This window comes from Anguilla rostrata, chromosome 8, assembly GCF_018555375.3.
Source record: "Anguilla rostrata isolate EN2019 chromosome 8, ASM1855537v3, whole genome shotgun sequence".
NCBI lineage: Eukaryota > Metazoa > Chordata > Actinopteri > Anguilliformes > Anguillidae > Anguilla > Anguilla rostrata.
In genome coordinates, this window is record NC_057940.1 from 10,105,741 (window position 1) to 10,129,734 (window position 23,994).

The following is a 23,994-nucleotide window of genomic DNA, read 5'->3' on the forward strand; positions in this document are numbered from 1 at the left end:
TTTTTTTTTTTTTTTTAAATACGAAATCTCGCTGTGAATCACAGGGAGTTACATGAGCCTTGAAACGGTAAATGAAAATATGAAGAGCAGGGTTATTGAACAGATCCCTGTGAAAAACAAAACAAAAAAAATGAATAATTTAAATGACTTTTTTGCTCACTTATTTATTTTCTCACTTTCTCAGTGCGCTTTTGTGTCGGTCTGCATTTTGTTGTCTTTCAAAGACGTTTCGCTGAATGTGGATTTTTTGGCGGTGAGTGGCTGATAGAGGCTCTGGGAGAGGCAAAGCGGGTGTCTTTATATCCACCGTTTTTATGAGTTGCTTTTTCTTTCTTCTTTTCGAAGATTTTTTTTAAAGTTCCATTTAGTGACAAGTAAATCTCTCAAGGGCGACAAATAATTCCGTTATGTTAGGGAGGGAACATCCCTGACTCTATGAGACCCATTCCTGGATGGACTCGTGTGTAATTAAATTCTGTTTGTGGTCCCACTGCCCAACGGTGGACATTCATCTCTGGTTTCTGATTATTGGCATATTTCTAAGTGGCATGTAGGTATAGGTCGTATGGTTCTGTGACAATCGAAACACACAGGTAATAGTGAGTAGGAGTGTAGTGTTATTGATGGGAAACTGGGCGTATAACTTATAGTGAAGGAGGTTTGAGCCCCAGGTGAGATCACTGAGGAAGGTGCTTAATTACTTAGTCAGAATTGCTTCAGTGCTTATGACTGTCAAACTATAATTGCATATGTAAAAATGTCTGTTGTGCATGTTTCTGTGCACAAAAATGAGCGTCCTATGCAGAAAAATTATATATGGATATACAGTGTATGAGATCTGCATGTGCAGTATTTTCATATATGTACTTGTATTTTTTATGTATTTATTACACCATTTTTTACATCATGTATGTACATATATTTAAATATTCAAAATAGGCTGCATTTGCATATTTATTATATTTTTACATATATTTAAATATAATAATATGGTAATATTATTGAAATGTTAACAATTTAATGCATATATTTAAAATATATTTACATGTTGTTAATTTATGTATTCTATATATATATCATCTATTACACAATATATTTAAGTAGATTTAGAATTTCCCACCACACATTTAAATGTATTGCTTTTCTGCATGGGGTGATATTGCATGTTTAAATTTTGGGACCCCCCCCAGGCTGTTTGACTATCACGGGCGGATTGCGCCCCCACCCCGGGCCGTGATCCCGATCAAGCGCTCTCGAGTGGCTGTCCCGTCCACGCGCAGGGGGAAGACCGCCTTCTCCGTGAAGATGTCCGCCTCCTCCTCGCCCAGACAGGCCATCTCCAGCTCCTCGTCCACCGGACCGAAATGTACGCTTCAGATCCTGCCCCATAGGGATCCGTTTCATCTTGATAGAACTGAATGCAATCTTTGTAACTCCCACATTGAGGGGGCAGGGGGTTTACATGAGTAATCAGTTTATTTAAAGTCAGGTTACTGACTGAGGAACGTACTGACTAAAGCACTTTCTTATTAATACTGACCTTTTCCACATCCCTCATGTTTTGAACTGACATTCAAAGCAAATGCTTGTTTATTCAGATCATTAACATGCTCGTTAGCATTTTTTTCATTGTTTTAAAGTCTCCTGGTTAAGGTGTTTGAATGGCAGCATTAATGGTGGCGGTGCATGAGGTCATTATTTTCTGGTTGGGGGGGGGTGGTCATTGTTATGGCATTAGTTATATTTACATCTCTTCCAGAGCGACTTACATAAATGTGGACATACAGGTGAAGGCAATGAACAGGCCTGATACTGAAGTCATCAGGGTCACAACCTATAGCAGTAGTCAAGCCACAATCTTCCAATATAAGCTTAGATCCCATAGTAAGTGCATGTGAGATAGTTAATGTAGCTTTATTAGAAAGCAAATAGGTTAGGAGATATTGTTTGTACAAAATGTGATCTGAAATTTGCATGCAGTACTGAAAAGCAGTTTTATGGACTGCCTACGCCGAACGTCTGTATGTTGAGTTGAGGCTTATGGGAGGCTGCATTGCCAGAATAAACTGAAGTGAACTAAATTGGAGCCATAGAAAGGTTTACTCTGTATTGGTATAAGGTATTGCTCTGTATTGGAGGGAGACTTAAAATGGTCTTCTGTACAATAATAATCTTTTCCTTTTTTGTGGCTTTTTTTTTATCGTGTGTGTCGGCAGTGAAGACGGACCAGCTCCAGACCATCAAACAGGAGCTGTCACAGATCAAAGTGAAGATCGACTCCCTGCTGGTCAGACTGGAGAAGATTGAGAAGCAGCAGCGAGCCGAGGCCGGTGAGGGGGGGGGGGGGAGGGAGGAACCTTCAGCAGAGAGCTGCAGGGGGCAAGGGGGAGCTGATTGAAAAGGCGCACGCGGCCATCAGTCATCTAGCCCAATATCAGGAGATGGTATTAGAGACCGCTGGGTCAAAGAGCACGATGGACTGACAGCGGCTGCTGTAATTCAGACGGAGCAGTGAGCTTTACTCTGAGGCTTTCGGATCAGTGGGCCAAAGGAAAAGAGAAAAAGTAAAAAGAAAAAGAAAGAAAAAAAAAAGGTGCTTAGCTTACAGCATTTTCCTGAAATTAGTCAGAGCCCTGCATTCATTATAATAAATAGTACTGAGTAAATTTAATCTGTTCAGTGAAATTAAACCTGGTCTTGGTTTTAATGAACCTGGTCATGGTACATGGGGAAAAATAGAAATCTGTCTCTTTCTTTCTTTCTTTCTCTTGTCTTCCCTGTTCCCCTTATTATATCCTCTGTGGTCCTCTCTATTTCTGTCTGTCACTCCACCTCTGTGTCTCTCTCTCTTATCTTTTGCACTGTAAATCTTTTCTCTCTCGTTCCATCTCTGGCTGTCGCTCTTCCCTCTCTATCACTCTCTTCCTGTATCTGACTCTCACACCGCGTCTCTGCCCCCACCCCCTCTGTGACGCTTTCGCTCGCGCAGAGATGCAGAGGAAGTACGAGGACCGGTACGAGACCCACCACGAGTCCGCGTCCGAGGCGGCGGAACATTCCGGAGAGGAGGCGGGGGAAGGGGCGCTGGAGACAGAGGCCGGCGAGATGACCGACGGGGGCGAGGATGACTACGACGACGAAGGCAGCACTGATCTGGTGAGGAGACGCGTTCCGTGCCCACATACAGGCCACTGACTAATGAATCGCAGAATCACAATGTACACAGTAAAATGTTTGGTGTTAATGCTACTCTGACAGAGTTTATATGAGTCTGGTGCTGTATGAGAGTTTATTTAACACTGAAACTATTACTCTGGAGGTGACATGAGGATCAGATGTGGTGAGAAATGCTGTAGCAGTAACCAAAATTGGGAGGAGAGAGACAGGGCAATGGACATGATGAAAGGAGAGAAGGAGATAGCGAAAGAAATAAGAAATAAAGAGAGAGTATGGGTCAGAGAAGACAACATGAGAGAGAGGTGGGTTTCACATGAACTGTTAGCCCTGGTCCTGGAGGCCACAGGGTTGGCTGTATTTTGTTTTCTCCTTAAAATCAGCAACCATTTCAGGCCCAGGAAACCAGATAAAGTGAGTTAACTGTGTTAACAACTGTTTCAATGAATCAATTAAGTGATGAGTAACAAGTAAAACCAGTGTACAGTGTGACTCTCCGGGTGCTGGGTGGAAACTGCAGGGCTGCTAGAAAAGGACAGTTATTACAGAAAGAGAAAGGGATGCAGCCAAATAGAAAGATAAAACATAAAGCTATGAAAATGTGTTTTACAAGGGTTTGTCTCCAATTCTGACTGACTGAACAGTGTTTAAATCAGTCTAACAGCGACAATATGTCCTCTATTAGCTATTAGAGGTGAAAGTACACTGTTAAGAATCAATTTCACACTGAACATTTTTCTATGTGGCCAGTGGCAGAAATATTTGGAGTCTACATCCGGAATTTTGCTTTGTGAAATGAACTGAAATATTTTACACTGTAATTATACATCCTAGGCTGTTATTATGGGCACTTCTATGATGGTCTGATGTATTATAGGAATGCATGAGTTAACTAAGTGCAACTATTTTGTTTTTCAGATCGAGAACCATGTATCAGACATAGACAACTGAAAAAGGTTTGATTCATTCATTATTTAACATTCCGGCTTTCAGTTATAGTTTTCAGAAATGTTTTTTTTTTTTTCTCCAAGGGAAATATGATATAGTATGATTTTTTAAAATTATGATATTCAAGTAATTCAAAGCAAAGTGACATTTTTATTTCAGTTCTCTTTTTAACAGTTTTTTAACGTAAATATATTTACTCATATATTGTATGTGCTATACTATAAAATTGGTGAAGCATGCCAAGTTCCATAACATCTTAAACCACAGCTTTTATATCTGTGATACTTACCTGCATGCACGTTGGCACACATATATCATTAAAACAGAAATATTCGCCACAGCACGCCAGCCACTTTGGTGAATATTTGATCTTCTTCTCTGAAGGTGAGGAGAATGAGACTTAGCACTCAGTCCTTTCTGATGCCAAACACCAGCTGCCATTGGCTGCGTTGTCTGCGACTTCTGTCTGACCTAGATGAAGAGAAAAAAAAAAAGCCATTATGACTCCTGTCTTCAGTCAGACAAATGGGCCGCTGTGAAGTCCCTTCACTGATCCGCCAGCGCCAGCCATGACAGAGCTGAGATAACTCTGGCGGGCGGTAATGACATCGGCCGAGGAAAGCCACACCATTAAATTCCAGGGGGACACAGACTGCGGGCAGAAGTGGATTTTCTACTCTTTCACGAATTTTGGAGTGCGTGCGTGCGTGCGTGAAAGACATATGTGAATTAGTACAGAATGTAGGCCTAAGGTTTGATCACCTTCGCTCAGCATTGCGCGAGCCTTGACCTTAAGGAACCTGTGGTTGGCCATTGGTGAATATGCTCAACTGAGCCCTAGCAATAGGCTATGCATATAAAAATACAAAATGAACTTGTTTTCGTCTGTTTACGACTGCTGGGGGACAGCATGCGACGGACGCCTTGAGGAGCGAGATGTTAAGAAAAAGACATTTCAGTTCCGTCATTCCTGACAGTCCTGGATAACGAACCGCATTAATGGCTGGTCCGTTTCCCCCGCACTGATAAAAACCTCTTATAAATTCTGCCACCCAGATGGCGCGTTAGCTGAAAGGGCTCTTTGAGACTGTGTGTGTAGGCGGCCCGGCGGTGCTAATTTGGAGAACGAAGTAAGCCGTTCTAGTGCCAGAAATAAAAGAGAGGTAGCGTACCGCACTAACACTGGTTTGCGGCGTTACTAGCATTCGGTAGAGTGAATGTAGCTGCAGGAAGGCTTCGATACTATTTCGTTTTCTATTTGATTTTAGCGCTACGCAGATTAAAAGTTTTCAATAAGGTCAGACTTTCACCTCAAATACCATTTACTGTGCCGTCTGCTTTTCACAAAGCATGAACGAATTAATGCATAAATTAATGAATTCATTAATTATCTGGAGTGTGCATAGGCTACAGCCACATTATGCTCGTAAAGGTTTCTGCTTAATGATGGCTAATTAACACACATGACCTTAGATTATGGCTCTCTCTATGATAATTTATTTTATCTGTATTTGCTCTCTATCTCCCTGGCCCGCTCTCCCTCTGTCTTTCTGTCTCTGTCTATTTCTCACCCACTTTCCCCATTAATGAATGTCCTTCAATTTGTTCTACATTTTCATCAAAATCTTAATTAAAACCGCCATCTCTGGGAAAGGATTGGGGAGGGGGAGGCAATTAACCGTGAATGGTCACGCTGCAGGAGGCTAGGAATTGGCTTTAAAACAAATGATCGACTGCTAAACCTTGGCAAGATGGAGAGTTTCAAATCCCACAAGGTTTATTTTTGTGACAGCGCTCCGGAGTTCAGTGTGCTGTACGTCATGTTTGGGAGGATAATAAAAACAGCCTAGATTTCCCTTCCCAGTGAACCGTCTATCAGTTATAAGTGCACGAGGGAAAACGGCATTTGCGCGAGCATGTTTCGCGGCTGTGCGGGTGCTTTAATGAAATCCGTTACTCTTCCCAGGGAGAGAGGAGGAATCGCCACATGCTGCGAGAGCAGGAACGAGCAGCGCAAACTGCAGAGCCACAAAACGGTTTCTTCAGATGAAGGGAGTGTGGAATCTGACCAGAAATAATCAAAAAATCTTTCTGTGAAGGAGAAGAGACCACCAAACAGGACCTGGATTTCCTTCTAAAAATGTGACATTTCACTGCCCAAAGCGGTCTGGCTCACCGGCAAATTAACCGAAAAAAGACACCACAACGCGCTTTTTCCCCTGTGAAAATGTTTTTACAAGTCAGACTCAACATGCCTCTGTGGTTTTACACGCTATTGTTATTTATTTGTATGTAAGAAAAGATATGTTATGCACACCATTAGAATATGAATTAAAGAGCTCCCCCACTGTGTAGTTCAAGGCTGCTGTATGGATTTACTTGAAATGCTTTATTTCCTGGCAGTTTTGTGTGTTAACAGCTTTGCTGACTTGTCCTTGGCTTTCCCTGAATATTTAGCCCATTTATTTGACTTATTTTGTTTTATACCCCTCATACAAATGAATATTTTTAGCCTATGAAATGACAAGGATATTAGGGTGATGAGGACACAGTTTGTTGGTGATATTATCAAGGAATGTTCCTTATGCAGTACAACACTAATTGTCTACTGAACTGCCCTAGCTGCACTGTACATCTGGCATTCTAATTGAGACCAATATGGTGTTTTCCATTAGAGCTGATGAGTTTGGTCCTACTGGGTTCAATTTTGCTGACACCTGAACACCTTTTTTTCAGGTACCATCTACATCCTCCTTAACAGATGTTTTCAAATAAGTGAGCATATTTTGTGTGTTTGATAGAAGCATGATGTTTGTGCTTTTGTCAGTTTTACTTTAGAGAACCCACACAATGGTGGTGGCAAATGGCACTCATGGTGTGAACATTCGTTGTGCTCATTTTAAAGAGTGAACTATGAATTTTTTTGATTTGTCAGCAAAGCCATGCTACCTGGTTACAATTATATAATGTTAAAACGGTTTCTACCTAGAGCATGTTACAGAACAAGAACATATTTTTCTGCTTGATTCAACCCAGTGCAGGCCCAAGTTTACAGTCATACCTGGCACTGAGCTTACCCCCAGCTTACTGTCAGCCAAATTCACCCTGGACAGGCCTCCTGGTTGCCCTGAGGATAGGTGGTATGTAGCCAAGGTTGGTCAGTGGAACTGCAGCAGGTGTCCTTGGGCATTAATCCGGTTGGTCATGGAGGTCCACCCGTGCCTGTTTTCTAAGGTGCCAGGCTTTTTGATGGAGGTGTCCATGGTGACTGGTACCCTTCTGGCCATCTGAATGGATGCTGTCTCTCGCCTCTCATGGAGTCTGCCGAACATCTGTCACATCCGTAAGGCCAACCAACCCCCCCACCAAAACCTTTCCACATTCCAAATCCAGACCCTACCATTAAACCTAGTAGACATACAGTATGTAAATCACTCTGTGCAGAAAATATGATGTAAGAATTTCAGGGCTTGCACAGTTTAAATGCCCCCAAAACAAATGTTTTCTTCTTGATGTTTCAGTCTGAGCGGAGAAAAACATCAAAGCAAAACATTTTTTTGGAAGCACTAATAATTTGCCAGCGTGGTAAATCGAAATGCTCTTGCCACTAATCAGGCCTCTGTACAGGCAAGGCCTTAATCTAGCCTTGATTTTTTTTTTTTTTTTTTTTTCAGCTTGTATTATTTTTATTTTATACATGTATTTTTGTTTTATTATTATTAATAGTTTCAGTTACAACCAAACTCATTATGTCAGGCAAGACAATAAAAAGTTCAATTATTTAGTCGGTTTCATTAAGGAATAACTGCCAAGCCTGCATGTTGGATGTGTTCCAAAGTCATAACGGAGATTGAGGCCTCAGTACTGTCTGAATCCTTCGGACAGCTGGAGCCATTTGCTTCCGAGGAGGAAACACCGGAGTAGATCTTTATTCATATTCCCAGTTGAGTGTGAAGAATCTCATTCCTGAAACCCAGGTGCTTGATAACTCATTTGATCCTGAGAAAGGAACAGATACATGTCCATGTTAGTTAGTCTGTTTTTTTAACGGTCACGGCAAATCTGTTTGCAAAGATGGCTAAAATATTACATTGAGCTCTCTATTTTTGTATGCTTGATTTCCCTTGGCGAAAGTGTTATTATTAAACCGATAGGCCTCCTGGCTTCCATTGTTTTGGTTTTTTCATTTTTGTTGTTGTTGTTCCTTCTGAATGGTAAATCATTTACAATGCAGAGCACTGCATCACTTGGGAAATGAAAGCAGTGTGTTGGAACAATAGTATGCGTCATAAAAGAAAGACAATGAGATGCTTTTAGGAGAGTGTTGTTTTCCGAGACTAAACTACAAATGCCAACATCTCAGAATCCCAAGCCTGTACACAATTGAAGATTATGGGTTTAATAGAAGTGTACAATGTCCAATCAAAGAGGTTTAATTAAGTAAACAAATGATGTTGTACAGAAATGTAAAAAAAAAATTGTAAATCTATTTTTTATGATGAGCATGGTGTTGAAAGTGCTGTTAAAATGTGTTTTATTTGTATTGAATAGTTTTTGGCTGTTGTATGGCTGTAGGCTCTCTCTCTTGAGTAGAACAGAGAACAATTAAAGTGCTCTCTATGTATGTTCAGCCTTATTATTCCTTTGCCTTCATTTAATAATTCTTACCTAGAACAAAATGATGTTCATGTGTTCTTGAAATGTGCTGCGCAAACAGCTAATGATGAATCACTTTTCGCATCTTTACACATCTCTTTTCATTTAAATTGATACCCAGCCAGCTGAATAAACACCAAACTCTAAAAATAAACGGTGCAGTATGTGGTAAGTGATGACTTGCTTGGTAGCAAGCTCATTATTGACTAAGCAAGGGGATCAATAAATAACAGCACCAGGCAACCACCTTTTCATGGACAAAGCCACATATTTGTATATTGATTTCCCACCATATTTATTCTGTACTGTTTATTTCTGGATAGATATATTATTTTGTTTCATTGTATAAGTAGTCTGTGGTTATTCACTTATCCAAATTTGTTTCACTTGGTATTTACTGAAACAATTCAGACTCAGGAAAGCAGGGGAGGTGAGTTAACTGCACAATCAACTGCTTGAATTGTTTTCATTCAATTTCAAGTTCTGAGTAACAACAGACACACACCTGCAGCTCTCCAAGGACAAGATACGCAAGATACGACCCCCACATACTTAATACTTATGTGATCTGTTTCTTGAGGTCTAAACAGCAAACAAATATATGGACTTGGATATTTCCATCCTAGTCCATATGTAGCATTCCTAAATCTGATACATGAACATGCCACTTTTTTATGACCAGTCAAATCAGACATTTCCTTCACTCCCCATGTGAAAGAGACATAGTGGTGACTTACGTGATCACATTGTGACAAAAATAAGAAACGTAGCTTGTCTAAACACAGAAATCTAATCTGACCACTTGTAAAATGATTGCTTGGTCAGTTGCCCAGAAAGATCTAATTTGAAAAACAAATCTAATTTTAGCATCATATCTGCCTGCACAGAGCTTAACAGTCACAATCAACCAGTGGAGAAAAGGTGAGGTAAGTCATTTAATGAAGGGGCTAATATTTATTTTCATTCATTTATTTTTGTCATGTTTCAATTCCTTAAAAGGTTCTCAACATTTGTTTCTGAATCAGACCATTTTCTAGTGAACTTCGACTTCACCTGTTGTAGTCATGTGGTATAGATAAATAAAGTCTTGTATACACATCCAAAGGGTTCTAGTGTGAAAATGGTGATAAGGAAAACTGGATTTCTTCAAAACACAGGATCCTTTGCCTTATTTTTGAGGAAATGTCCACACTTTGCCCCAGTGTATATTTTACTTGGTTAATTACTGTGCTTGCTTAACACTGAATATATTCCCAAATAAAGATAATAAATAGAATAGGTACACTGTACTGACAAATGTAATTGAACCATGAGGTTCAGCAGGTGGAGCAGCAACAAACAGTTCTGTGAGTATTTTGTGGAACAGGGAAGAGGCACACGGAAGTTTGAAATATTGTGTGACGTCACCCGGAAGCGCTTAACAGAGCGGCTACTTCAAGCTCTGCAGCGGCAAAATAAATGGACTGGTAGAGTTCAGTCTCGTGTAAACTGCAGAGCGAGGACTAGCTAGTTAACTAGGAACGGGGGATTTTCTGTATCATCGGATACTTACTATCGAAAGACATCGTCACATGTGACCACAAGTTTGATCTCCAATAACTGTATCGGATAGAGCAAGCTGGCTAAAGCGGTTCTATTGTGTTAGCTAGCTAACTAGTCTACAGTAACTCGGCGAGTTTGTACTGAAATTTTACTTTAGCTAGCACTACGATAGTCATTGTCCTGTCTTGGTAGAATGTGTCTTGACCTAACGTTACGTTCTCAGCACATTATTGGTGAGTTTACTTTATTGATAGCACGTCTTCCTACTTAGCTAGTTGCAACCTGGGACCATAGACCCCTGGGAACTATCTGCCGTTGACTATTTAAGTCTGTAATGGTATCTTGACTTAAACTTGGTCATGGGCTGTTACAGACAGATAAAGTTAGCTAGAGTTTCGGAGCCTGTCTGATCGTGCAAGGTAACGACGTTAAAGATCATGACCATAATGTGCATTGTTTTTTTCACTTCTCAATGTTTAGATAATGGCGGATGGGGAGCTTTGTCTGATTGATAAGAACATAAAAAGGTATGGAAGACTGCAGGCGTAGCCAGTGTGAAAACATTTGATTTGTTGGACAACTTAAAGTCTACTGCAAGTGCTTAATATCATGACAATACTGTGGTATTGATGTTTACCTGATTGTTACAGTCCCTTCTCTGTCTGTTTTTAGTTTGTTTGAAGTCCCGTTGAGTGTTAATGTGAGATCGCTGAATCTTCACTGTAATCGCATATCAAAGATTGAGGGACTGACTACAACATGGCAACTTCGACACTTGGATCTGTCGTCCAATCAGATCGCTCGCATCGAGGGGTTGGACTCGCTTTCCTCCCTGCGAACCCTCAACTTGTCCTGTAATTTAATAACCAAGATTGAAGGTCAGTACCCTACTTGCCGACCAACTTGTCTTAGAAGCCCTCCCTCCTTTAATATGAAATTATTTGAGGATGATGTCTCGAATTACTTTTTGAAAGTTGGGAATTTGTTGCGCAGACAATTTCTCACATTGTAAGTTTCATCATCAGTTACAAAATGTGTATGTCTAATGCCAGATGTATTGTATCAGAACATGATCTGTTTCTTCTCTATTTTAGGCCTTACTGGTCTTGTGAACCTGATAAGACTGAACCTGTCTTATAATCAAATAAGTGACTTAACTGGTAAGTCTGTATCATTCAAATATTTGTAAACGGTCATTTTATGCAACATTAATGCATTTTTATCTCTGATTGAAATCACTGAAGTGAATTCACACATAGTTAATTGTGTTTTTGCTGAATTAAGCTCTTGACTGGTGTAATTTCCAACTGACGTCATTCTCATGTTTACAGGTTTGTTGTACCTCCATGGTAAGGAGTACAAACTAAAACATCTCAATCTCCAAAGCAATCGCTTGAACAACTTAAAGCAGCTGCTGCAGTGCATGGTGGGATTGAAGAGTTTGAATGATGTCATTCTGAGCATGGATGGCAGCAGTAATCCAGTATGTGCCACTCCAGGTAGGTATTCTTACAAAGTTTTTTTTTTTAGTGGCAGGTCATTATACTGTTATTACAGGTCATTATGTTGTGTAAGTCACTCTGGATAAGAGCATCTGCTAAATGCCTGTAATGTAATGTCATTATTCTCAAAGCCTACAAAATATAGTACTTCTCAGGAACAAAATGCACGACTACAGGTTTATCTCTGACAAAATGGCAAACATGGTAGGTGCTCTGCAACTAAAGAAAATCAGTAAATATCTCTTGTATTGTAAGGAGTGGGTGGGGAAGGTGGGTCTACCTCAGTTTTTACAAAGATTTTTAAGGCAATTTATTACGTTTCTGATTATGTAGAAATTTTGTCAGGACGTGCTTTCTAAAAAAAAAAAAAATGTCTGAAATCTGCTTGTGTAATGCTACTCAAACAGTTTGGGGGTTCAGTCCTCCACTGTGAACTGTCAGCTTGAATAAACATCCTAACCCAATAACCTGTGTACCATAAACCTTTTAAAAAAAACATGCTAGGGATTGATTCCCTTTTAGAATGAATCAGCCCTGGTGGTGACTTCCTGCTCGTGTGTGCCCTTTTCTGAAGGTTACAGGGAGATGGTCCTCCAGTCCCTCCCACAGGTTACGGCCCTGGACGGTGTGGACCGCCTGGGGAACACCGTTCCCCTCATGGACGACTGTCCCATCGATATTCCCGGGCTGGAGGACTTCGTGGAGTTCCTGCTGTCCTCGGACGCCAGCGTCAGTGCCGAGAAGGTGGGCACATTTTCTTCAGTGATTTTAATAAAATTCGTCATCCGTCCCACATTTCACTAAGGGTGAGGAAAGGTACCGTAGAACCGCAGGGTTAAGGAATCGCAGTCGACTGTGAATGGATATGAAACCGGAGGTAGCACATATGCATTAGACATTATCAAGCCCTTTAGTATCACTGATGAAACAACGTGAGCAATAAACAAAAACTTTTCAGTACTGTAAAAAAAATAAAATAACCGGTACTATCTGGTATTGACTGGTTTTAGATTAAGCGAGGTATGTTTTGGGGCCAGAATTAGAACGGACGCGGAGCGTTCGCATAGCAGAAGCGGTGCGGCCCTCGCTTCCTTTCGGCGCCCGCGCTGGTTTATAGCAGCTGTTACATAAGCCCTTTTTGAGGCACTGAGCGCGCGCTGTGTGTAGCGTACTTGACTGGCGCGCTGCGCAAACGCTCCGCGCCAGGAGTAATGCCAGCCTCACGCTGCACAGCGTGGGGGAAAGTCGGTGTTCCATATGTGAGGGCCCAAACTGAATCCGACAGAGGTCACCGAGAAGGAGGGGAAACGTTTGGAAAAACATTCGGATAAAGCCACTGTGGAAAAACATCAGGCTTTTATGTAGAACGCATGCACTAATGAGATCCTGATTGTTGCTGGTCTGATTCTTGGTTATTAACTTATAGCTACAGAATGAGTCTGTGATAAAGTTCTTCTTCGTGCTGTATTTGTCCCAATAAACATATCAAAGTGCAGAATCACAAATAAACTAGTAATAAAAGTGCTCCATTAGGGAAGCCGAGTAGCTGTATTAGCAGTGTAATGGACTTGGCTAGCTGTGTGCAGCTATATTTTGGATCAGAAAGCAGGACGTTGAAGCCCGCTGTGATTGAGAGCTCATTCTAACCTTTAAAGAGGCATAAATGATCCTCAGTGTCCCATTTAGACACGCTGTCTGCAGGGAAAATGTCTCCACTCTTTCATAACTAATATCAGTTGTACAGCACGTTCTTTCCTAAGGTCACTGGTAATGCATTAGGTGGCAGGATTGAAAGGTTTGATGAGCACCATGCTGTGCCACATTAGTGCCACTTTTGCTGTATTTATGTGTGTGTCTGTGTATGTGTACCTGTGTGTGTGTGTGTGTGTGCACTCGTGTGTGTGTGTGTGTGCGTATGTACTCCTTTCACCCTGCCCCCAGCCTAACTCGGACACCACAGCTCTCACCACACCGCGTATTGACGAAGTTCTGGCCCAGTTTCGGGAGCGGGTAGGCGGCAGGGGTGTGGCCGGGGCCGCAGGTCGCGCCCCCGCTGGAAACGAGAAGGGGAGCGGCGACCTGCAAAACACGCTCCGGATCCAGAACCTGGAGCGGCAGCTGTCTCAGCTCTTCACACAGGTGAGCCAGGAGACGCCAGGTACCTGGCTTCGGCCGTTCTCCCTCCTGCTCGCCCCACCCTCCTGTCTGTGTTTGACACGGCTGTTTGAGACGTGTCTTTCCCCCCCTTAACTCCGCCCCTCAGGCTCCCAGCAGCTCCGCCCCCAGCCCTGGCCCCACCCCCGTGCGGAAGGCGAAGCGGGACATCGACCACACCTCGGAGAGCGAGGTGGACAGCGGGAAGGAGAACCGCCGCAGCGGGCGGCGCTCGAGGTTACCCACGCGCAGGGTTGTCACGGAAACCGCCGGAAGACGACCCGCAAAAGACCCCAAAGGCAGGAGATCAGACAGGTGTGCTCTGGGGTCCAGGCTGTGAGTCGATTCATTCACTCACTCACTAACTCGATTCATTTACTGACTGACTCGTGCACTCAACTCCCTCTGCTCATTCACCCGGCTCGATCACACGGTTCACTCGCTCAGCTCATTATTCATTGACTCATTTAGCCCACCTCTCTTTACTCACTCAACTCACTGACTTCTCACTCGCTTTATGTTTGGGCAGCGATCTAGAGACGACCACCACAGGGGAATCCGCCAAAAAGGCAGCCAGTCCACGGAGGAAGGCGGTCTCTCGGGGCCCACCTCAGCACGTGGAGACGGGGGCCACGGCCAGGAAGGGACTGAAAACGAGCACTAGGGCCCCCACCTTCAAGATCACCTCTCATATCGAAGAGGAGACGTACAGGGTAGGCTGACTGACTTTGTTTTGGCATAGAAGGTGTATAAAAGTTTGTGGAATACTTTAACAATGCTGTATCTGGACTTAATTTCCCATCAGCACCTGGGAAATGAAGTCTAGAGATGGTGTTGAATGTTGGTCCAGGGAATGTTGGTCCTCAACCATAGTCTTGGAGGGACACAGGGTCGGCTAGTTTTTGTTCTTACCTTGCGTGTGTGTGTGTGTGTGTGCGTGTGTGCATGCCCACCCCCGCAGGCCATCGTTGAGGAGCGGGACCAGGAGAGGGAGAGGAGGTGGAAGGCGGAACAGGCTGTGAAGAAGCTGACGGAGCAGCTGAATCTCCTCCAGACCAGAGCCGGAGAGGAGAAGGACATCCAGAACCTGGCCCTGCACACCACTGACCGGTGAGCGGTTAATCACTGACCTGCAATAGGTCACCCTTCACTGTGTTAATCACTGACCCATGAAAGGTCACTCTCACACGCTGATAATCACTGACCTGTGATGTGTGTGTGTGTGTGTGTGTGTGTGCATGCGTATGTGTGTGTGTGTGTGTGTATACGTGTGTGTATATGCGTGTGTATATGCGTGTGTGTGTGTGTGTATACGTGTGTGTGTGTGCGGCTGCAGGCTGAAGGCGCTCCTGTTGAAGGAGAGGGCGGAGCGCGCCGAGCTCCAGGAGAGGGAGCGTGCCGCTCAGGAGGAGCTTAAACTCGCCCGCAGCCGGGAGGACCAACAGCAGAGGGCGCTGCGCAGTCTGGAGGACAGTGTGTCCCGGGCCGAGGCACAGAGGGCCCGCCACCAGGCCGAGGAGGTACACAACCACACTGAGATCTCACAGCATATCGCAGCCGCTAGCACAGTGACAGCAAGGCTATGTGTCTGAGCAGTGACTGGAGAGTGAGGCTCTATCAAACAAAAGGGGATGGGACTGTCATCTGTCATGGTCCATTGTTGGTTTGCTGTGGAGGAGCATTGTGCTGGAATTGTTTTGATTGGTTCAATAAAGTCAGTGATTGACATTGACACTGTGGCACCACCCATTATGGGCTCAGTTCGTGGGCCCCCACTCACCCATCGCTTCTTTAAGTCCCTTTCTTTCTGGAGGTTTTACTTTAACTCACAGCGATCTCTCCTGTCTCTGGGGTTTGTCAGATGAAGAGGAGCCAGGAGCTGGAGAACAAGGCCTCCGCACTGAGGAGGGAGGTGGAGATCCTGAGGGCGTCCGCTCGGCAGTACAAGGACAAGCTGCAGCAGCTGCACGAGCTGCTGGCCTCCAGAGAGCAAGTGCACAGGTACCATAGAACAAATTCAGGTCTCTACCGGACTAACACAGGCTAGGTACACAGGTACTATAGAACAAGTGCAGGTCTCTACCGGACTAACACAGGCTAGGTACACAGGTACCATAGAGCAAATGCAGGTCTCTAACAGACTAAAGCCGCGTTTCCACCGCAGGAACTATACCCCGGAACTAGGAACCTTTTGAGGAACTCAGTGCGTTTCCACCGCAGGAACTAGGGTCTAAATTTAGTTCTGGGGGCTTTGTTTTACCCCCCAAAACGTTCCTGCTCGGGGGGTAGTACTTTCCGAAAGTACAGGAACCTTTTGGGTGGAGCTTGCAGCGCTGAACATTTATGATTGGTCGAGTACTCGTAGCATTTGTGTTGTATTTATTTTCCGCCATTACCCGCCATGTTTGAAAATATGCAGCGGCAAACCAATTTATTTTCATAATAACTTCAAATCAAACTTGTATGTTATGCGGCGCAGTAGCCTACTTTTGGTTATAGCCTGTCAACGTCTTGGAATTATAACGTGTGCTCTTCTGTTCTTTTCTTGCTTTAGTAGGCTATTCGTTTTATAAAATGCTAAGCATTCGTGCTGGGACAGCATATTACGTAGGCTACCAAAACATTCAAACGGATTAATTCGGTTGCTGAATATTTTCTTCCGGATTTTCTTTGTTAGCCCGTTGTAATTGACTCAAAACGTTTGATACAGTTATGTGAGGTATGCGGTAGATCTGCATAATTAACATTGGTGATACAGTACAAGCAAACTGGAAATCACCTTCCGCACTTTTTATCCGGGTAAAATAACAGGTTAATTCTAGTAATCTTCCCTTTAGCCTTTTCAGACTGCCGTAATTTTACTCAATTTTACTGCCATTTTTCAATTCCACGAAAAGCCCATGAAGACTATGGACTCATTTATGGTGCATGGTTCGCATCTGGAGGGCACACATCGCTGCTCGGCTAGCAGTAACTTCGAAGGAAAGCAAACGGTGGCTGTACCACTACTAATTTACATTTTCACGCAAGTCCGAGTTTTCGTTCTATTCTTGTCATTTTGCGATTAGCCTATATGGAATTGACGACGAGAAAGTAATAAAACAGCAAATTGTTTACAACGTGTGCATGTTTTCTGCTGTTAATGAATGTGTTTGAGAGGATATATGAAAATCAATAAATACAAAAGTAACCATATATAGTCATTGTTGGTAACCCGTTGTATATAAGTGGAATAAACCCCTCCGGGCTGTCCCGGTTATTAGAAAATAATGTAGGCTACTTCGGTGGTAGTATGGGGTTACAGAAGAAATCATATGACAGATGGACCGACGACAACGTCAGTGGGCTAATTTGCCTAATCTTCGCGGTACTTTAGACCCCGGTGGAAATGCAGACAACCATTGGCTGAAGGAACCTTTTAGTTCCTGGTAAAGTAGTTCCTGGGACTGAAAGTTCCGGGTAATTTTGGTGGAAACGCGGCTTAATACAAGATAGGTGCAGAGGTACCATAGAACAAATGCAGGTTTCTACCGGACTAACACTGAGGTGTGTGGGCCAGGCAGGGGTGCTGGCCGTTTCGGCAGTGTTATTCAGCGCTGCTCTCTGCTGCCCCCTGCTGTCCCGCAGGAAGGAGCTGGAGTCACGGCTGGCCCCCGGGGGGCCAGAGTTTCAGGAGTCGCTGCGGCGGGAGGTGGCGGTCGTGGAGGAGAGACATGCCCAGCAGCGGGCGGAGCTGGAGGAGAAGATGGCCGCCGCCAAGAAGCAGTACGCCGAGCTGGAGGACGAGTTCCGCATGGCGCTCACCATCGAGGCCACCCGGTTTGCAGAGGTAACCGGCGCCCTCTACCTGCATGGAGGGCACATGATGGTGGCGGGGAAAAAACACCTGGGCTCGTGCATACCTGTGGCTTCATCTCTTTCTCTTATTCAAATCAAGCAACACAACTAAATACTGTTTTTGCTCACTGAGTGTTATTCAACTTAGTGAATATACATATACATTATGTTCAAAAATTTAAAACATGCTCATGTATTTAACTTGACAAAAGCATTTTTCTACTAGCTTGTTTTGCCTCCTTGGACTTTTCACATGTATTGTTTTTGAGGCATCACATGAGCTTTATGTTGTTAGAGTATGAATTCTAAGTGTTTGAAATGTGATGAATGCATCCGTCTCTGTTCTGCACCGTGCTCCCCCCCCACACCCCCCCCCCGCAGCTGAAGGAGGGCTTCGAGCACCTGAGCGCGGAGCTGGCGGAGCAGCAGGCCGCCCTGGCCGGCTCCCAGCAGCGGGAGAAGCGGTCGGCCGCGCTGGTGCAGGAACTGACCGCCATGGTGAAGGAGCAGAAGAGCCGCATCGCAGAGCTCATCAAGTCCAGGAAGGAGGCCGTCACGGAGCTGAGGGTCAGGGGCGGTCCCAGAGTTTAGGGGGAGGGAGGGGTCAGAATGTGGGGTCGGTCCCTGAGTTGAGGGGGTGGGTGGGGCTAAACGGTGGGGCTGGTCTCTAATTTAAAGGAAGAGGAGGGGTGTGAGTATAATGTGGGGAGTGCCCAAGCCCAGTTGTTAGCGTGCACCTGGGTTGGACAGGGCGTAGGGGAGTTATTTTTCTCTCCTGTCACGCGGTGCGGGGGGTTGACGGTGCTGTTCTGGCTCCTCTCCTTGCGCTGCAGACTCGCGTGCGCTCGCTGGAGGGGAACGCGGAGGAGGACAGGAGGCGGAGCGTCCAGCTGGAGCTGCTGAAGCAGGACAAGTCCAAGCTGCTGTCCCAGCTCACCGCCCAGGAGTCCGTCATCCAGGGCCTGCGGTCTGAGCGCCGGATCTGGGGACAGGAGCTGGCCCAGCAGGGTGAGTTTAACACTGTACTACACTACAGTGAGATTCTACACTACACTGCAGTGTAAAGCATACAGGAGCTGGCCCAGCAGGGTGAGTTTAACACTGTACTACACTACACTGAGATTCTACACTACACTGCAGTGTAAAGCATACAGGAGCTGGCCCAGCAGGGTGAGTTTAACACTGTACTACTACACTGAGATTCTACACTACACTGTAGGGTACTGCATACAGGAGCTGGCCCAACAGGGTGAGTTTAACACTGTACTGCTACACTAAACTGAGATTCTACACTACACTGTAAGGTAAAGCATACAGGAGTTAGCTCTGCAAGGTGAGTTTAACACTGTACTACTACACTGAGATTCTACACTACACTGTAGGGTACAGCATTCAGGAGCTGGCCCAGCAGGGTGAGTTTAACACTGTACTACACTACGCTGAGATTCAACACTACACTGTAGGGTAAAGCAGACAGGAGTTAGCTCTGCAAGGTGAGTTTAACACTGTACTACTACACTGAGATTCTACACTACACTGTAGGGTACAGCATTCAGGAGCTGGCCCAGCAGGGTGAGTTTAACACTGTACTACACTACGCTGAGATTCAACACTACACTGTAGGGTAAAGCAGACAGGAGCTGGCCCAGCAGGGTGAGTTTAACACTGTACTACTACACTGACATCCTACACTACACTGTAGGGTACAGCATTCAGGAGCTGGCCCAGCAGGGTGAGTTTAACACTGTACTACACTACGCTGAGATTCAACACTACACTGTAGGGTAAAGCAGGCAGGAGTTAGCTCTGCAAGGTGAGTTTAACACTGTACTGCTACACTACACTGAGATTCTACACTACATTGTAGGCTAAAGCAGGCAGGAGCTGGCCCAGCAGGGTGAGTTTAACACTGTACTACACTACACTGAGATACAACACTGCAGGGTACAGCATTCAGGGGTTGGCCCAGCAAGATGAGTTTAACACTGTACTACTACACTACACTGAGATTTTACTCTGGAGGGTATGGGATTCGAAACATGCAATACTACAGTGCTGCTTAGTCTTACACTGCCATTACATGAAAGTGTAAACTCTCTCAGACACAACACATAAACTACTTACTCCAAGATCCTACACTGCAAATTGAGATAAATCCATGTCAGTTTTTTAGACCCTTTTCAACACTGATTTAATCTCCATTTTAGAATCATGCAGATCTGCTTTCCAAAGCAAAAGTGCTTATCACAGAGGCATTCACATGCAATTATCAAAATTAGCTTGCAAAGCTGCGTTTGAGAAGGGAAACTATTTGCATACCAGCTACATTTGCCCTTTGATGTTGTGATAGCTGCTTAATTGCTTCAGGGCAAAATTTGTATTCATCACTGTGTTCTCCAGAGTCCTCCTGGGTCACAGTGTTTGGAAAATAAAGAAACACCTGCACAGTGATAAATAATGAAAATGGTTTCTCGCTAATCCTTTTTAAAAAAATGGTGGAGAAGTGCCATCTAGTGGCCTTTTGCACATGTTGCAAGCTGGAGTCGCGGTAGGTTTTTAATTATTTAAGGTTAATGTAGGTTACACCTCAAATCGAGTCAACGCAATAAACTGATGGATTGCCATTTATTTAAAATAATTTCCATGAACCAATTTCTGTATCGGTGAAATTGGTGTTATGGCGTTTAAATCTGAAATTTGATAAACGCTTCCCTATTAAAGAAATAAATATATTCCAAAAAAAATTGGGTGAATAAATTACAAGTCCCGTTGTCCAAAGAGGCAGAAAAAAAGAACGTTAGTCTTCCAACAGCTTTTCACATAATATAATATCTATTCCTAAATGTCAGATTGACTGGAGCTGAGAATTCTGCACATTCTTTTTGGAACGTTTTTTTTGAAAGGGAGCTTGCTACTTGTATGTCCATAATTACTCAAATGACATTTTCTCTTTGCCATGGATGTTAAAGGTCACTTTTCGGAGTGAAATTTCAGGTTTCTCAAGTTTAGCCTGATTGCATTTTTATTCTTTAACTGTTGCCTTTCATTGGGATATTGCCAGTTTGATCTGAGTTCCACGAGACCTCAATATACAAAGCTCCTGTTCCCGCTGGCAGTGCGTGCCAGGTGCTGAAGAATAATGCAATGGGGAATGCAGGCTTCTCTGTCCACACTGTGCTTTTATTTCATAACACTGTGTTATTAATTCATAGTATAATAACCCTTATTTATAGTTGCTGTTTTTATGAGAAGCCCCAGTTACTCCATTTTGTTGTTTAAAGTTTCTGTTTGTTACATTTCTGGTTTCGCTGTTGATCAGATTTCAGTTAAGCGCATAATCAGCAGTTTGGCAGGGCATGTTACTGACACTGTCTCACTACTGTTATTAGTGCAGTAAGAACAGCTAAGATTTCTTATATTTCCTTTGCTCTTTTTTGGTTATATAAATGATTTTCAATACATTCCTCTGAAGCCAAAAACCAGTAAAACAGCATGTTACTGTAAGGATACATCTACGGCTTGTTGGGCTGGAAAAAATAAAAGAAAACATCTGGCAGGTGACAGCCATACATACACAAACGGTCATGTGCTTCAGATGTGAAATGAGCCTGAAATATCCCAGCAGCACTGCGCCTTTCAACAAGTGGCAGCAGATGGCCAAGCGGAGTTTTGGATTCTGTGTGTGACGATATAAAAGGGCAGCGTCATTTACAGTCCAGGGTAAAGCCACGGTCTCATGTGCATCCCCCTGTAGGGGCGTCTCTGGCCCAGGACAGGGGGCGGCTGGAGGCCAAAATCGAGGTCCTGGCCACTGAACTGGAGACCCAGAAGAAGCTGAACGAGCGGGACAACGATGCGCTCAAGATCAAGGCCAAGATCGTGGACGACCAGACGGAGACCATCCGCAAGCTGAAGCAGGTGAAACCTGTGGGGCCGTCTGAACCGTCTCATCTTTATTTTTAATATTTTACATTTAATATGCTCCTGTTTACATGACAGAAGTTGTTTTCGCTTATTACGTTTGTCAAAAAATATATATGTATATTGAAGTTGTGATGTAGCGCTTGAAAATAGTTTTTTATTAAGGTCAGGTCATAGGACAAAATGTGGTGGATAGTTTTTCGTATGATACGGATATCCATGATATGACTGCAGGTAAAATATTTTATCTGACCCTCTCTTGCTTAATATCTGCTTCCTTTTCCTCTTGCTCCCCCAATCACTCATTCTGTCTCCCCTGCCATTTTTCTTCATTGCCCCCTCCTCTTTTTCTCTCCCCCCTTGATCTTCCTTCCCTTGATCTCTTTCCTCCCTCTGTCTTCGTCTGTCCTTTCCTGTCTTGCCCTACCTCACTGTCCCTGCCCCGCCCCCAGGGTCTTCTGGACAGGGACGAGCAGATCCGCAGGTTGAGAGAGGAGAGCCTGCAGGCTGAGAAGAGATTCCAGGAGCAGCTGGAGGAGGAGGCGGGGCCTGTGCGGGACCTGAGGGAGCGGGTGGAGCTTCTGACCCACAGGAAGGAGGAGCTAAAGCAGCAACTGGAGGACAAGGAGTTAGAACTGGAGGAAGTTAAAAGTGCTTACAGGTGAGCCAGAATATGTATGTACATGCACGCACACACACACACACACACCTACGCACACACAGGTATACACATACACAAACAAAGATTTTCTAGGTCTAGTGCTGTTGTTCTAGTCTGGTTATACACACTTCCTTGTAAGCCATTCTGCAGAGGAGTCTGCTAAATGGCCAAATGTCTGTTCAAACCCCAACCTCAGTGCCATGAACTCCAAGTGGAAGACCAAAGCGGACCTGCTGACTCGCCTGGAGGAACAGGTGAAGCGCATGAAGGAGGGCTTTGATGCCAAAGAAAAGGCTCTCCTGGAGGAGAGGGACAGATCCGTCCAGGCGCACAAGTAAGATGACATCACTACCACTATCGCTATTGCAACAGCCTCCCCACAGAGCAATGACACGGTTGCCCTGAAAAAACGTGTTATTTTAGGCAAACATTTGGTTCTAATATTTTGTACTTTGCATCATAACTCACTTTGGTGTGGTTCTCAGCATACTTTTACATTGTATGTAGCTTAAACATGCTATTGATTATTTTTCATGTACGTGTGTGTGTCTGTGTAATTGCAGAGCTGTTATGGAGAAGCTGCGCACTGTGGACGATGCTTTCAGGAGGCAGCTGGAGAGCGCACAGGCTACCCATCAGGCCGAGCTCTTTCACCTGGCCAATGAGAAGCAGAAACAGATTGAGCAGGCCAATCAGAAGGTCTCACTCCCAGAACTTTCATTGTGTCTTATTGTAATATACCCAGACCTGCACCTGACTTGCTCCTAACAGGAATGTATAAAAGTAAAAACATGTCTTCTGTCAGCAGTGGTATTTCTCTCATTCCCTGACTCCGTGTATTAAAGGTGCTCTTTTCATCCAGGTGTGTCTGGTGGAGGAGGAGATGAGGCTCCTCCTAGAGGAGACGCAGAGCACCAAGAAGGCAATGGAAGAGAAGATGGCGCGCCTCACCAGCGTGCTGAAGGACTTTTAACCTGTTAGAGGAGACTGTTTCCGTTTAAAACCCTTGGGGGCTCGGAGGGTTCAGTGTGGGGTCAAGGATTAATAACTAAAAATGTAATAACACCATCTCATCTGACTGTAAATATTTACAATTTGGTTAAATTTAGTTAGACAAAGCCCTGTTTTTGTGTTTTTTTTAATGATTTTATTATTTGCCATAATGTTGTCATTTTGTAAAATTGTTTGAGCATTATCCCTTCATTAAATAACCCCCCCCCCCCCCCCCCCGCAAGAAAAGTGTCAGATTTCAATCCCCACCCTGAAAGACCTCCCAGGTATGGAGGTCTATCAAGCTGACCACTGTGCCTTTATTTATTTACCAGTTTTCCTCCAAACTAATTTATTTTTAATATGAATTTATATTTGTTGCAATAAAGTCACAAATCCTCAGTGTTATTTGTGTGTATATGATAAAGCCACATTTACTTAAGACCTGGCTTTGCTATTTTCAAGCATTATCTTTATTGTTTCCTGAAGCCTAGACGATGGTGTATTAACTTTGTGAAGAGGATTTTCAGCCAAACCCAGTATGATAGTTGGTTCTTGCAAGTTGTAGCCATCCGCGTCATTGAACTAAGCGTCGAGTTGGCGTGAATG

General features: G+C 44.0%; 2 protein-coding genes across 4 annotated transcripts in view; both read left to right on the forward strand.

Moving 5' to 3' along the window:
* LOC135260759 (RNA-binding Raly-like protein) overlaps nt 1-8,752 on the forward strand; it is a 76,492-nt gene extending 67,740 nt beyond the window's left edge. For all 3 annotated transcript variants that reach the window (XM_064346286.1, XM_064346285.1, XM_064346287.1), the window contains 5 exons: nt 1,191-1,366; nt 2,217-2,330; nt 2,990-3,156; nt 4,093-4,130; nt 6,089-8,752. In XM_064346286.1, the coding sequence (XP_064202356.1) occupies nt 1,191-1,366; nt 2,217-2,330; nt 2,990-3,156; nt 4,093-4,125 (490 nt within the window). In that variant the 3' untranslated portion in view covers nt 4,126-4,130; nt 6,089-8,752. The remainder of the gene's footprint in view (nt 1-1,190; nt 1,367-2,216; nt 2,331-2,989; nt 3,157-4,092; nt 4,131-6,088) is intronic.
* A 1,432-nt stretch (nt 8,753-10,184) lies between these two features.
* Nucleotides 10,185-23,787, forward strand: lrrcc1 (leucine rich repeat and coiled-coil centrosomal protein 1). The gene is made up of 20 exons (XM_064346289.1): nt 10,185-10,553; nt 10,801-10,847; nt 10,993-11,198; nt 11,415-11,480; nt 11,652-11,819; nt 12,397-12,566; nt 13,764-13,961; nt 14,086-14,291; nt 14,506-14,689; nt 14,938-15,086; nt 15,313-15,496; nt 15,838-15,977; nt 17,604-17,805; nt 18,195-18,380; nt 18,647-18,821; nt 21,568-21,731; nt 22,187-22,395; nt 22,592-22,729; nt 22,959-23,094; nt 23,258-23,787. The coding sequence occupies exons 2-20, from the start codon at nt 10,804-10,806 to the stop codon at nt 23,366-23,368; spliced, it is 3,036 nt and encodes a 1,011-aa protein (XP_064202359.1). The 5' UTR covers nt 10,185-10,553; nt 10,801-10,803; the 3' UTR covers nt 23,369-23,787.
* The last annotated feature ends 207 nt before the right edge of the window (nt 23,788-23,994 follow it).